The sequence below is a fragment of the Quercus suber genome, unplaced genomic scaffold, assembly GCF_002906115.3.
Source record: "Quercus suber isolate HL8 unplaced genomic scaffold, Cork oak 2.0 scaffold_129, whole genome shotgun sequence".
Lineage (NCBI taxonomy): Eukaryota > Viridiplantae > Streptophyta > Magnoliopsida > Fagales > Fagaceae > Quercus > Quercus suber.
Window position 1 is genome coordinate 358,401 of NW_027069592.1, and position 13,243 is coordinate 371,643.

General features: G+C 32.3%; 1 protein-coding gene across 3 annotated transcripts; it reads right to left on the reverse strand.

Annotated features, from left to right (window-relative positions):
* Window positions 1-1,181: 1,181 nt before the first annotated feature.
* On the reverse strand, window positions 1,182-7,557 carry LOC111985453 (alcohol dehydrogenase-like 6). Of its 3 annotated transcripts, none has more exons than XM_065776165.1 (11): window positions 7,360-7,557; window positions 7,151-7,287; window positions 5,520-5,557; window positions 4,853-5,175; window positions 4,454-4,536; window positions 4,269-4,344; window positions 4,114-4,175; window positions 3,900-3,995; window positions 3,636-3,797; window positions 1,882-1,994; window positions 1,182-1,414 (listed from the first exon to the last, which is right to left on the reverse strand). In XM_065776165.1, the coding sequence occupies exons 1-11, from the start codon at window positions 7,418-7,420 to the stop codon at window positions 1,387-1,389; spliced, it is 1,179 nt and encodes a 392-aa protein (XP_065632237.1). In that variant the 5' UTR covers window positions 7,421-7,557; the 3' UTR covers window positions 1,182-1,386. The 3 variants fall into 3 exon arrangements, with proteins under 3 accessions (XP_065632237.1, XP_065632236.1, XP_065632238.1); XM_065776164.1 differs by having other exon boundaries at window positions 1,182-1,470; window positions 7,360-7,556; XM_065776166.1 differs by lacking the exon at window positions 1,182-1,414 and having other exon boundaries at window positions 1,737-1,994; window positions 7,360-7,555.
* Between the last annotated feature and the right edge of the window lie 5,686 nt (window positions 7,558-13,243).

Sequence of the window (13,243 nt, forward strand, 5' to 3'; positions counted from 1 at the left end):
TTCTCTCACATTCTCTCCTAGAATATGTGATTATTCTCTCTCTCTCTCTCTCTCTCTCTCTCTATATATATATATATATATTATTTCTTGCAACTCTACTTTCAATACTTTGGGTCGATGCATTTTGGTGGTATGTTTTGTGAGTTTCTCATCACATATAGTTTTGGTTTGAGTTAACTCCTAGATATGTTGTAAGTGAGAATTTGAAAATTTTATTTACTTGAATTTAAGTAAAATATTATATGTTTAATTTTTAAAAAGAAAAAAAAGAAAATATAAATAATTTAATGATATGGAGAATGTGGCCGAATTTAAATAGTGAATAAAATAAGATGAGAAAAAGAAAAAAAAAGTAAAAAAAAAAAACATATATAATAAAGACCAAATTATCCAAATCATATTATGTAATAGAATAATATTATATTTTTATATACTATTTTAAATTCTTTATAATATAATAGGATAACATTTAACAATAAAAGAGAAAAAAAAACTTACATACTATTTTTAATTCTTTATAATGCAATAAAATAATATTTAATAATCAAAGAGAACAATTGTAATATTTGAATGTGCCTATCAATTATTTCAGTAATATCAATTTTAAATTTGTGATGAGATTTGATTAACATAACAATCTCCTTAAAAATATTTAGTTGTAGAAATAAAAAAAGGAAAACATTACACACTATAACAAAAATCTGAAGAATATTTATCACTTAAAAAAAGAATAATAGCTCTTCTCAATAAAAAATAATAATAATATCAATTAAACACACCCAATTTTTTCCCAAAAAAAAAAAAAAACTCATAACTTTAGAATGATTTTTGTTTTTATTTTTATTTTTTTTATAATACTAAGTATTTTTAACACACAACGGAGAGAGGAAAGAAGGGGTGTATATTCAAAATGACTTAACTCTTGAATGATATATTTGTAGAGAATGATATATTCCCACGCATAGAGTGGGTCTACGACTGGTTCAAATAATAATCCAAACGACAACTAATTCTTGAGCAATTATCCTTATCATCTTAGCTTCCTTATCTTTTAGCCACTTTTCTGTTGCAACTGAATCACTTGGTTCCACGTGGTCTTGGGACACAATAGGTTTAGTGGGCAATTTATGTACCCGAAATGGATTAAACCCGTGACCCTAATCTTTCTCTTAAATATGCCATTTGATTCAAGGTGAGACAGGCACCAAGGCACTGCATAAAAACTATTGAGGTATGGACAACTAGAAATCCGCATTCAAATGAATCAACATAGTTATTTAAGTAGATAGCAGGAAATCAAAGAAGAGCTGTAAAAACTAAAAACTAAAAACAATGAAACATCACCGCTGAATATTTTCAACCAACCAACCAACCAACTACACTGTTTCAGTATGCAGTTGAAAAAGGCTTTAACCTGAAAAGAAGTATTAGGCTATTAGCTTCTGCTCCTTCACAAGTGTCGCCTTTGCACTAGAATAATCAACAAAGAAGCAAATCAGATTTCCTCTCATATAGATGCCCCCAAGCAATATTTCCGTTAAAACCAATTTAGCATGAGTCTGGCAACAATTATTTTTGCTAACTTATTTTATTATTCAACTTATTTTTGCCACTATTCATAGATTTTACTGTACTTTTTGATACTATTCATAGATTCCATTGTACTATTTCAGCGAACCTTTATCTTTATTTACAGGACTTTCTACAAAAAAAAATTTTAGTTTCAACAAAATAAATGAATCCCAAATAGATCCTTAATTAAAAAAAAAAAAAAAAGTTATTTTGGCATGTGAATTATTTACAGTATTTTTTGCAAAAAAAAATTTAGTTTCAGCAAAATAAACGAATCCCAAATAGACCCTTAATGAAAAAAAAATTTACTTTGGCATGTGAATAACACAACGCAAACACCTCCCTTCTCTCATGAGATTGAAAGCTTTGTTGATATCTTCAAATGGAATATTGTGAGTAATGAATTCATCAATCTGAATTTCCTGCAGGCAAAGATTGTGAAAAATTACTGAAATAGTTAGTCAACAAATTTATCAATCTGAATTTTGCTACAGGCAGAAATTGAGAATATAAACTACAGGGTTATTCAACTGTCTGACTGTTTATATTAGAAACACAAACACGTGCAAGAATGCAATGAAAGTATCTCACATTACAATTCTAGAGTTCAGCTTTTTATGTATGTGCTAATCTTTACCTCTCTCTGTTTGTTTTTTATTTATTTATTTATTTATTTATTTTTTATAATCTAGGATTTTATTATTTTAATGAAGAGTATTGAGGAAAAAGGAGTTGAAATTCACGACAGCCCTCAGTCACTACATTCCACATATATATATATAGGAGAGTTGGTTACAAGGAATATGTAATATTTAGAGAAGAGAGATTAATGCACCAATGAGAAAGAATGAATTGATTTAAGTTGAATGACTGAAAAAAAGGTAGCGGGAGACCAAAAATAACATTTAATAGAAGTAGTAAGAAAGGACATGTCAATTAAGTAATAGAGAGTGTGACTTCAGATATAATAGAACGGTAGACAAAAATATGTGTCATCATACTATAGTAACCCCAAAATTTTGAAACTAAAACTTGGTTGTTGTCATCATACTATAAATCAGTTTTGTTTCTATAATGAAAAAGTCACTCCTGCTAGGCTATCAGTGAACAACTCCTCATCTTGTCTAATTTTGTATTGTCATGGACTGATTGTTAGACTTACAATAAGATACCACAGATTTGGCAATTTTATTATTATTTTTGGGTTGGGGGTTGTTGCAGCAGAAAATCCTGCAAGGTTGGACCACCATTGTGGAAGATTTTAAACCATATTGCTGTAATATTATATGCATTTTCATTAATTTAAAATTTCAGTAAAATTTTCTATGCTCCAAAGGCTCACGCCATCCCTTCAACTCCTCTTTCTCTCAAATATTGCCATCTATCTTCAGTTTTCATTACTAGTACAGAGGTATTGACAGTGCACTGGATTCACAGGAAACAAGCCAGAGGTGAACAAGCATTACTCTTTATGTTTGCAAGGGTACTTAAGAAAAATTAGTTTTAGGATTTGCATTGGGCCTTTGGGAATGCATGAATAGGACCAGAAAATCTTGACCTAAATGTATATGTTTCAAGAGTAATTATTAGGTACTCTCAGAGTCCAATGACATGGTGCTCTCTCCTCTCACATTCATGGTGTATCCACCATGTTTGTGAGAGAAAGGAGCACCACATCACCATGTTCCGTGGGAAAACAATTTATCCTGTTTCAACATGTCTGGGCTAGAATTGCAGAAGTAATTATAACCGAAATGCAACATTTTAATCACATTTGATCAGCTCAAGAGAATCAACGTGTCCTCATGTAAGCTATTTAATATTTATAGATATCCATTTTGCAGTTTGCAATCTTATTCATAGAGTTATTCACCCTGTATAAAGGCACTTCTAAAATTAAACTTTTTTCCAGACATGTGATTTTGTTTTACATCCTTATGATTCTTACTTCACCAGGAATACAACCTCTTGATACTCTGGTCATTTTAAGACAAATTTTGAAATGCCAAAAAGGCAAAACTTGGAAAATCAACACTACTGGAAGTTTCTATAGCACAACTTACCTTCTTCATATACTTTTCCACTAATGAGGGCAGATCAGATTTAGGTTTCCATCCACCAAATAGAGAACCTTTTAATGTTCTTCCAGTAAGAAATAGTCCATAATGAGCTGTCACCTCTGGCTTTTCTTTTGGTACGCCAAGAGTAACAGTCAAACCCCATCCCTAAAAGAAACAAGAGTTGACAAAGAAATAATCAAGTGAAGTGCAATCAATAAAGTGTTTTTAAATTAGAAAACATGACACATAGGACATTAGGAAAATTACATCACAACATGACTGCAATGCAGTAGTTATCATTCCAGTATCACCTATACATTCAAACGAGTAATCTGCCCCTCCACCAGTGATACGCTTAATAACCTGAAAGAATTTTACCAACAAGCCTATTGTGTTTCTCCTTAATGAGCTATACCTAATATTTAACATACGTTTCTCATAAAAGAAAATAAAATGATAGAGCCTGCTTAGTTCTATTAACCTGTTGAATAGGTTCATTAGAGTCATTTGGGTCAAGAAACTCTGTTATTCCAAAAGCCTTTGCTGCACCAATAAGTAAACTCAATCATCAACCAGAAAATATTTAATGGCTCAAACCACTGAAAACCAGAAAATGAAAGGCAAAAATCATAATACCAATTTCACCCTTCTCAGGATTAGTGTCCACACCAATTATTTGAGATGCCCCCCGAAGTCTGGCACCTTGTGCGACCTAGTCATACAGGAGATAATCACTAATCAAAATCATGTTTGGATAGCTAATTGACATGTTCTTGTGGAGAATACAGATGGAAAGTATCTTATAATGTCAGCATACTTACAGAAAGGCCCAATGTTCCAAGTCCAAAAATCACCACAGTTGATCCTTTACATATATCAGCAACATTCCAAGCTGCACCCAAACCTAATAGCACAACCCCACTGTCAAGAACACTCAACGAAAATAAAGAATTCCTTTGTCTATCACTCACACACACACACAAACAAAGACACAGATGCATTGTATGCAAGTAGGAGAACCTCCAAAAGAAAATGTTATCCTTTTTACTCCTTGGCCTTGAATTGTGAAGTATTACCATCCTGAACCAAGAAGATCTTTTTCTATTGCAGGAAAATTTAGGTAGACACTTATGCATGTAGTTACAGTTGTGTGGGCTGTCAAACAGAGGGCACAGCAGTATTAGACTTGATCATGCGCCATGAAGCTTTTAAATTTTTACCTGCAGCTACTCCACAACTCAGAAGGCATATTTTCTCCAGAGGTGCCAGTGGGCTCACTTTGACAGCACATCCAGAGTGCACCACTGTATATTCACTGAAACTTGAGACTGCACAATAGTGATAGATAGGCTTTCCATTTATTGAGAACCGTGTCTTCTGATCACTATGCATCACACCTCTTCTTTCCAACCCCAGAACTTCACAGATGTTGCTTTTGCCTGATGTACATTGTCTGCATTGCATGCATTCTCCAGTAAATACAGTTAGCACATGGTCCCCCTCTTTGAATTCAGTCACTCCTTGCCCCACACTCTCAACAATCCTGTAAAAATGCCATTAATCAAAAGTTCAGAACCCATTCCCTTTGCCAGTTATATAAGCATTTAACAAAGTGGATACTATATGATGAGAAAACTGTCACTAATCATCCTCATTGTATTAAAAGTCTTCAACACCTGTTTTTTTTTTTTTTTTTTTCTTTAACTAACTTAGTACAATCCTAATGAGATCCACAACGCATTCTACTGTATCTCATGAATAACATAGTGCAGTTCAACATGTTTATCTTCAATTAGAAATCTTTTTCAGTTTTACTATTTAAAAATCATCCATGAAAAGTATAAGTACTATCCAATTAAATTAGCAGCAAAAAAGTGTAGAATGTACCCCGATGCTTCATGGCCAAATATCCGAGGAAAAATAGCCTGCATAAACAAACAAGTTGTGACATACACTCAGAACCTCACCTCTTCCCAAAACTCCAATTGTCTGAAAAGTGAAACAAAAGTTGGAAAGGATATATATATATATATATATATAGTAGGTCAACTATACTTTCAGCTTCACCAAGGGAAGAAGTTTGTCATGCTTTTAAGATTATCTGTACTAACTGATTGGGGGTTAATACATAAATTGCAAAGACATGCTATTCTTTTGAAGACGTATGGTTCTTGGAATTTTAAAAAATAAAAATAAATGAAGGATATAATTTCAAAATAAAAACTCTTGGACCTGCTTTTGGCCCCTTATAAATCGTCTGGTGGCTTTTGCCTTCATGCATCGGAGAAGTAGCTAAATGCACATCCCTTATATTATATCTCAAGCCTCCGGTCCAGTAAGAGTAGCAATAAAACAAGCAACTCAACTTGCAATCTAGGTAATGTTTGTAATATATCAAATTTCAGTGTGTTTGGGAGATTTTCCACTGGATTTACAATTATGTTAATTTGACTCCAGCTGTAAGGAATAATTATTATGTTATCTCCAGTAAACACTTGCAGTACTCATTTATCTTGAAATTTGGTTGCTAATCAAGGACTTTGATTCAAGGAGAAACATTATTCCGTAATTTAAAAAAAAAAAATTTGAGATCAAGTTGTGAAAGTAAACAAGTTGGTATTGATTGCTCTTTCTGAGTTTTTTATTTTTTATTTTTTTATTGACAGGGACAACTAGGATAGGATGCTTAATTAGGTCTGAAAATGTTGTAAACTAAGAAGTAAAAGATAGCGTAGTGAATTTGAGATGACTAATCTCCTGAACTTAGAGAGAGAAAATAGACATTTTCAGTTAATTTTCTGCTTAATTCTCATTAATACATTCAACTACATAAATAGCCAAGAATGAGATAATCTCTCATCAACAAATCCTTAAACATAGGAACTAATCCTATCCTAAAACATAGGGATCAATTCAAATAAAGATCTATCACCAAGCCTACATTTGAATACTTCTAATGCAATTAAAAATTTATCCAGAGATAATACCATGACCAATGTCTCTAACCAATCAATTGTATGTCACAAACATTTCTAAAAACTATTTTACAACATTTTTACAAAATATTGATGTGGCCAAATTTTTATTGGTTTTTATTTAAACCCTCCGTTAATGTCGTTTTTTCATATCTTGACCAATGTCTCTAACCAATCAATTGTATGTGACAAACATTTCTAAAAACTATTTTACAACATTTTTACAAAATATTGATGTGGCCAAATTTTTATTGGTTTTTATTTAAACCCTCCGTTAATATCATTTTTTCATTTACCAATAATCACTCATCACGTTAACAGTTTGTAAAAACTTTTGTAAAATAACGTGTATCTCTATTATTATTCTTTCTAAAAAGCATTTCTTCTCTTAAACGGAATTTGTCTCTTCACCAAAAAAAATAAAATAAAATAAAAACCCAGAATGACATAATAGTAGAACATGTATCTAATAAGTAAGTAGTATTGGAAAAAAGAAAGAAAGAAAGAAAGAAAAAAGTAGTGAAAAAAGAGAAAGATGAGTACATGGGATTGCCAAGCAGTGAAATCACTGCGGCAGAGAGAGGTGGAGACAACTTGAATTCTAATCTCCATGGCTTGTGGCGGACTCACTTCCACTTGCTCCATCACCAATGACTCCCCAGCTCCCCATGCCACCGCAGCTTAATTAATTAATGTTTGTTAAATTAATTACTACAACAAAGAAAGCAGAAAAGAAACAAAAATTGAAGTACCTTTGCATGTAATGGCGACATGAGGACGAGCAGCGATGATATTGATATCGATGGTTGACATTAAATTCTTTCCTTTTTTTTGGTTTGGATCTGCGCAACCCTTGTCCCTTTTTATGATCCCTTCTTCGTGTTACTTACTAGTCGTCGGTAGGTAGACAGTAGTAGTTGTGGTAGCAGGCAGGAATAGAGGAGTTTGTCGCTGCTCCCTAATTTAATAACTTTTTTTTTTTTAATTCAACTAAATGCCTCTTTTCGTGTCTAAGAACCGTTTATTTAACTTAAATCTTAATTTTTTTTTTTTCATAGATAAAAGTAAAAGTCATTAAAATAGAATAATAAGGCACATGAATAATATCAAAATATATAGGGAGAATCATAAATAGTAGTAAAAATAAATTAGCAAAAATAATCAATGTCAAACACACACTTCCTTTGTTTAATCTTTAAGAAAACCTCTTGGGATTTTTTTTCAAAAAAACACTAAAACTCAAACAATTTCGTTAGTTAGCGCGTTTTCAAAATAATTTAGCAAACTAACATCTTGAGTATAATGGAGTCGATTTTGTTGTGCTAAATCGAGTATAATGAACTTGAGTTCTATGCGTGGAAATCGAGCATTATAGACTCAAGTTCCATGAAGAGATTAGACAAAGTCGAAGAAACCCAAACCACATGAAGAAACTACACGAACAAGGCAAAATCAAAGAAGAAACCCATAAACCCAGACTAAACAAAGAAGAAACACAAACTAGAAGAAACCCAAAGAAGAAACACGAAGAAACAACAAGCCATGAAGAAGGAACAAACTGGAAATATCAAACCTAAATAGAAACCATGAAGAAGGCAAAATCCACAAACCTAGATCTCTCTAACCCAAACTACTCGGCTCAAACTGAACCTAGGCAGCAACAGCAAAGGTTCCAGGAGGTGGCAACAATGAAGCTCCAGGCGAAGGTTTTCCTCTAATTCGTTGTTTTTCTTGTCTAGGTCTTTGGGTTTGATGATGCTTCGTTGTTTTTCTTGTTCTTTGGTTTGATGATGTTTAATATCCCCGTCAGTCCTACACCATTATATAAGCACCTAGCCTCCTCTTGCCTAAGGTACTCAGAAAATCCCTAACTCTCACACTATTGAGTTCTTGCTGATTAATCTTTGACTGATTGAACCTTCGAAGGGTTTTTGACCGGCATCCCATTGGTGCTCTCTATTGTTTGTTGGTTTTCATGTTTCACAGACACCCCATTGGAGCACTCATGGACAGTCAGCTCACTAATGATTTTTGTGCATCATCAATTAACGCTGTCTATGGGAATCGAGTGATTAGCCACTTCACCACTCATAAGACAAAGAGTTGCATGGTCCAAATGTGATCAATGGCTCTCTATTGGGATAAACAATGTATTACAGACGTATGATCATTATTTTTTTTTAAAACATAATATTTAGTTATTTTGGAAGTGTGATTTTGAATTTATATCAAAATACAATCATGGCTATGTATTTGAATGTGTTTATTAGCTATTAAAACTGCCCAAGATAAATATGTATAGACAATATTTTTGTTTTAATTTTTCATTGTTTAATTTTTGGAAAATAAAGTCTTCTCTAGAAAAAATGAAAAAAAAAAAAAAAAAAGAAGTGGTCAAGAGGAGTTAAAAAATAAAATAAAGATGACCATATAGAGGATATTAAAAACTTTACAATACAATAAAATCAACCATTACATTCACTTAATTAAATCAATAATCAGTAATTAAACATAATAATACAAAATTTAAACTTAAAACTAATCATACAAAATTTAAACTTAAAACTAATCAAACTCTAACTAGGAAAATTCATAAATTAATAAACTGCAATTACTATAAAAAAAAAAAAATCAAAGAAATATAACACAAATTATCAAATTATTCAAACCAAATTTTGCCAAGAAATCATTTGAATCAGCCATCAAACATATAGCATACCCTAGAAACTTCATAATTAAATATAGTGTAGAGTAAACATGGGTTTTACAAAAATTAAACAATGAACTCAAATTGACATAATAAAAAAGAAGAAGTAGAAAAATTAAAAGAAGACAAATCATGGTGTAAATTTTTGCGCTATTGAATATTACTCTCATACTTGTAGACCATATATTTTCATATATAGTAAGAATGTAACCATTATTTGAATACTTATTGTGATTTATTGGTAATAATTAATAATAAAAAATTAAAACCTAAAACTTTTTTTTCACCCTGATATAATGGTGGAGGTAATTGATTGTTATTTAATTTAATTCAAACAATAGAAAATATACTCATATAGACATAAAACTTTTATATTTAAGAACCATTTTAGAAAAGACTTTGATTACCATTATTATTGTAGGTACTCAAGAATTCTTTGCCTTTGGCTTTTAGCTTTTTTGGCTTGATTGCCTTTGGCTTGAATTCTTTTGTCCCACATTGGAAAGATGTCTTTCCTCTTTCTATCTTATAAGGGATGAACCAATGGAGTAAGAGTACCATTAGTTTGGTTATTGTAGGTACTCAAGAATTCTTTGCCTTTGGCTTTTGGCTTTTTTGGCTTGATTGCCTTGCCTTGCCTTTGGCTTGAATTATTTTGTCCCACATTGGAAAGATGTCTTTCCTCTTTCTACCTTATAAGGGATGAACCAATGGGGTAAGAGTACCATTAGTTTGGTGCAAGGCAATTAAGCCAAAAAAGCCAAAAGCCAAAGGCAAAGAATTCTTGAGTACCTACAATTATAATATTTAGATAGTTTATTCAAATATGATGTGGATAATGAAAATAAAAATGCTACTATAATTTCCCAAAAGAGTATTAAGCATGTGTGTTTACAAAAAGAACACACCTAAATTGTCGGAAACAATACACCAAGAATGGGAAGAAATTAAATTGAGCATTAACAATATTTTCTGTACAAAACATTTTCCCTATTTCACATAAGATAATTGAAAGAACTTAGCGAAGGCAAAAAAAATTCTAAACCTAAGTTTCTATAATGCATTGGACATATAGAGTGTTAATGTGTGAAAGCCTATAACAGTTGAGAGAGGAAGCCTATAATGCATTAGGCTTAGGCAAAACATTTCATACGCATTGGACTTTCATTCCAATCACATTGCATACTCATGAACGCATAGAAACTTCGAGTGAAGAAGCAAAAAATATTCTAATTTTACACACTCTTATCTATAACGCATTGTTATTGAGTAATCTTTTTTTTTTTTTTTTTTTTTTTGAATAACTAATGAAACTTGAATTGCATATAAACTTGGCTTAAGGAACCCAAAATTCAATAAGTTGAAAAAAATTGAGCAATATAAATCAATAACAAAGGATCCAATCGCAAAAAGACCAAAACTTTAATGAATAATCTATGAAAATTAGAGGAAATTCTGAACCCAAACCCCCAAAACCAAGGCAGTCCAACAAAATAGAATATAAAAAAAAACAGCTCTTGAAGTTTTTGGAGGCACCCATTTACAAATGCCTCATGTAGAGGTCAAAGTTCAAATACCCACATAACAAAACTTTAAAATTTTGAATATTGCATGGCGTAGAAAGAGAATGCAACCACAAAATCACAGCAAAGAGCACGACTTTAAAGCAAACCCTTATACACATACCTTATAAATAAACCTAATTCAAAAAACCCACATGAGAAAACCTCACAAAACCACCAAAGAGGCGAAAAAAGAGTTTACCTTTGTGGGCCACAACCAAAAAATCTCAAAACCATAGTTCACCATCAAATAAAAGCTAAGCCTTAGCGAGAGATAGAGTATGTCATATTGAAATGAAAGCAGGATATTATTAGCTAGGTGGTGTAATGTGATTGGACATACAAAGTTGGGTTATAGAGTGAGGAAGCAGGGAGCTAATAATCTTAACCATTGTTCTAATACCATTGGTCTTGTTCTTTTTGCAGGAGCTAAATCCAAAACTATTCCTCTTCCAGTTAAGAGAGATAGGGGACATCTAACTGTTTATACATGATCTCTTTGGTTTTATAATGACAATGGCAATTGAATAGGTACAAAATGGTTGGGTTCAATAAGGAGAGGAAGAGGCAAGAAATGAGGAAATGGAGAGTGTCAGACATTAAAGAAGTTACTTGGGAAGTTGAAAACAATGGAGATAGGGAGTCATGAGTGTTATGGAAGTTGAAGTATAAATTTTTTAAAACACTAATAGAAAATGAATGAAAATAAAATAATTTTTTTATTACTAAAAATAATGACGTGGTCACTGATGTGGCTCAACAGAATTAAAAGTTCGAAAATATGTTGAAAACACAAGAGCTGTTTAGACCCCCAAATTAAAGTTACGGCTCGATTGATTTTACACTAACTTAATACTAAGTGTGGAATAGTGTAAGTGTGAGCGGATAAATAAATAAACTACTCTAATCCATAAACAAAGCAACACAGCAGTAAAATGGAATGTAAAAGAGTAGGAAAGAAAGATGCAAACACAAGATAACATGCTGATGTGTTATCGAAGAGGAAATTGAAGAACTTGGCGAAAAACCTCTCCGCCGCCCTCCAACCGGAAATCGATCCACTAGACAGTCAGTTGGGATACATTGGTTAGCAAGAGACCCTCCAAGTCTAATCTACCCGATGTACCTAAGCCCTCCAAACTCCTACTCCAATAAGACTTCTCAGAACTGTGTTTTGTTTAACTTTCCGGATCTCGCAATATGCCCCGATTGCATCCACCAAGCCTCATTGACTTCTTTTGGGAAATTCCCAAAGTTTCCTAAGTTCTAAAACACTCTCTATCACTCTGAATAGGTGTGGGTTGTGTTTAGGTATAAATCTCCTCTCAATGTATGACGATGGGAGAAGGATGGAGAAGAGACTACAATGATTTCTCACTAAGGATGAGTAGCTCTCTCTCTCAAAAAGATGGGTGTGTGTGTTGTAGAAAACCTATCTAGGGTTTTCTCTCTGAATGGTCTCCTGTACATTTGTGAGTTATAAAAATATATATAGTATGGGTAAAGGGTAAGAAAGTCACTCATTATAATCCTCTAGGCAGAATGTTTCGCAACTACCTCGCGGGAAGGCCTTACCAGCGAGACACTCGTGAAAACGACAGACTGACACGACTCTTTAGCTTCTAGTCATATGCTCCTCACATGCCCTTTTCACGAAAACCCTTCTCACAAACTTCTCACGAGCTAGTCGCGAAATGCACTGATCTTCAATTAAGCTTGAGTCTTCACCAACTTAATACTAAACCCAATACAATAAAATCCCACAAAATACAAGGAAATAAATTAAAGCAATTACAACACTTTTTGTCATGGAATAACATAGTTGTAAATCACAACTTTACAAGAATCATAGCAACAATAAATGCTACGCTTCACCTTTTAGATATATATAAATATAGATAAGTTATTTATTCATTTTCTCACTCCCATAAGACCCCAATATTGTGGACCAATAGAAATCCAACCCACTATAAATTTTAAATTGTTTAAAAAGAATTGTTGTATAAATATGTTGAGTTATCAATGATGAGCAATTGCCGATAACAAGTTCATGTTTAATTTTCATAAACATGCATCTCCCACATGGTAAATCGTCAACTTTAGTTATCAAACCCCCATTGTTTAATTTTCATAAACATGCATCTCCCACATGGTAAATCGTCAACTTTAGTTATCAAACCTTCCATTTGATCACACGCCAAACAATCTCTATTTCTATCAATACTAATATTCCAATCGAAAATTAGATTCTAGCTTTCCTATCCTTTATCATGCATCACCTCAATTACCTAAAGGAAATTAGTATTATTATTTTAAAGGAAATTATTATTAATATTTTTCCATGACATTTTATATATTTATTATTAT

Bases quoted from the DNA above. Each gene is read 5' to 3' on its own strand.
- LOC111985453 (XM_065776164.1), bottom strand. From the start codon at position 7,420: ATGTCAACCATCGATATCAATATCATCGCTGCTCGTCCTCATGTCGCC. The intron at 3,996-4,113 runs GTTAATAGAACT...AAATTCTTTCAG, and splicing joins CTAATGAACCTATTCAACAG to GTTATTAAGCGTATCACTGG. The intron at 1,471-1,881 runs GTAAATTTTTTT...TGATTATTCTAG, and splicing joins TGTGTTATTCACATGCCAAA to TGCAAAGGCGACACTTGTGA.